The sequence below is a fragment of the Trachemys scripta genome, chromosome 12, assembly GCF_013100865.1.
Source record: "Trachemys scripta elegans isolate TJP31775 chromosome 12, CAS_Tse_1.0, whole genome shotgun sequence".
Lineage (NCBI taxonomy): Eukaryota > Metazoa > Chordata > Testudines > Emydidae > Trachemys > Trachemys scripta.
Genome location: NC_048309.1, coordinates 35214455 through 35216558, shown reverse-complemented (window position 1 = coordinate 35216558; position 2104 = coordinate 35214455). Strand labels below are relative to the sequence as shown.

General features: G+C 45.8%; 1 protein-coding gene across 1 annotated transcript; it reads left to right on the top strand.

The window, feature by feature from the left end:
• The first annotated feature begins 371 nt into the window (after positions 1-371).
• On the top strand, positions 372-1352 carry LOC117886121 (olfactory receptor 11L1-like). The gene has a single exon (XM_034787758.1). It carries the CDS (start codon positions 372-374, stop codon positions 1350-1352), a length of 981 nt encoding a protein of 326 aa, XP_034643649.1.
• Positions 1353-2104: the final 752 nt, after the last annotated feature.

The window sequence follows — 2104 nt, the reverse complement described above, 5'->3', positions numbered from 1 at the left end:
GAGTCAGTATGTTCCTGTTATCCTTGGGGAATGTTTTTGTACCATCTTTGATATCAGAATGTTCTCGTACCACTAAATATTGGAATGTGTTTGCATAAGTACTCTGTGCTTAGCACTTCTTAGAAATATGTATTTCTGCAATATCAGCCCTGTTCTTGCCAAATTCTGTAAACAGGTCCTGCCTGATACCAGGCCTCTATTACAAGGGCTTATGTCTCAGGCTCTCTTCCTCCTCCTCCTCTCTCTCTCTCTCTCTCTCTCTCTCTCTCCAGCCCACCTTCCTGCCACTTTAATTAATCATGTGTTTAATTCTAATAAGCCATTGTGTATTTTTCTTTGTATTAACTCCACAGATCTGACACTATGTAGCTATGGGGGTTTGGAACACAACAATAGTAACCCACTTCATCATCCTGGGCTTCCCAAGCCTCCAGAAGCTGCAGCTCTTGCTCTTTTTTGTGGGCTTGATCATTTACCTCATGACCTTGTCTGGACATATCGTCATCATCACGATAGTACATCTCGACCTCCGCCTCCACACCCCCATGTACTTCTTCCTCAGCAACTTCTCCTTCCTGGAGATCTGGTACACCTTCAACATTATTCCCAAGATGCTGCAGATTTTCCCGGCCACAGACAGGTCCATCTCATATGCCGGCTGCATCGCCCAGCTGTACTTCTTCATCACCTTGGGTACTGCCGAGTGCTTCATCCTGGCCATCATGGCCTATGATCGCTACTTAGCCATCTGCAACCCGCTGCGCTACCCGATCCTCATGAACAGCAGGGTTTGTGTTTGGCTGGCCATATGCTCTTGGGTAGGCACCTTTGTTGTCAATGTTCCACCTTTGGTCTCCCTCTGCAAGCTGCCATTCTGTGGGCCTAACGAGATCAACCATTTCTTCTGCGATGCCCCACCCTTGCTGAAACTCTCCTGCAGGGACCCCCGCGAGGCTGAGACAGTCAATTTCATTATGGCCACCAGTGTCATTGTCAGCTCCTTCCTCTTGATCCTGGTCTCATATGTTCTCATCATCGTGACGATCCTGAAGATCCCTTCGGCTCCGGGGTGCCGGAAAGCTTTCTCCACCCGTGGCTCCCATTTGGCCGTGGTGGCCATCTTCTATGGCACCCTGATGTTCATGTATGTGTGGCCGACCTCCAGCTACTCCAACGACTCGGTCAACTTCAGCAAGCTGGTGTCCATGTTCTACACGGTGGTGACGCCCATGCTCAACCCCATTATATACTGTCTGAGGAACAAGGAAGTTAAAGAAGCTCTGAGGAAAGCAGTGATGGGAAGGTGTGTGCTGCTGCCCAAGGCTGGGAGCATTTCTAATGGGGGCTGGTAATAGAGGGGAAGGTGAAGCTGAGTATGGCAGGGAGTACGTGTGTGATGTTAAATAAGTATTCCTCTAAGTCAATATGTTTCATTCCTTTTAACGTAACTAATTTTCTATGTGCTTTCTCTCTCTTTCACTCTCTCTCTCACTCTCATATGCAGGAAACCAGACTAGATGATCATAAATGTTTATCTGGCATTAAAAAATCTATCTATCTATCTATCTATCTATCTATCTATCTATCTATCTATCTATCTATCTATCTATCTATCATCACCAAGCAAACATCCCCCCCCCCGCCCGAAACACACACACTCTCTTTCTAACCTGTTTTCTATAGTGTCCAAGGGACATATCTTTAAAGGTATTTAGACAAATAGTGGGATATTCAAAAGCACTTCGGTGCCTAAAAGTAATTTATTTTAATTAGGCCTTGTCTAAACTGCAGGGTAATTTGATGTATGTTACGTAACTTGTATAACTTAAGTCAACATAGTTTACATTGACTTACCGAAGTGTCTATGTCGGTGGGAGAGGCTCTCTCATCAACATAGCTTCTGCCTCTTATTGAGGTGGTGTGCTGATGCTGATGGGAGAGCGCTCTCCCAGTGACTTATCGCATCTTCACCCGAGCCACTAAATCAACACCGCTGCATCAATCACAGCACCGCCAATTTAGCCCCATAGTGAAGACAGGCCCTTAATGTTAGATGCCTAGGTGCATATGAAAATCCCATGAGCTCCTAAATGTCTTTAAAAAT

Excerpts from the sequence above, each read along its gene's own strand:
- LOC117886121 (XM_034787758.1), top strand. The coding sequence starts at position 372 with ATGGGGGTTTGGAACACAACAATAGTAACCCACTTCATCATCCTGGGC.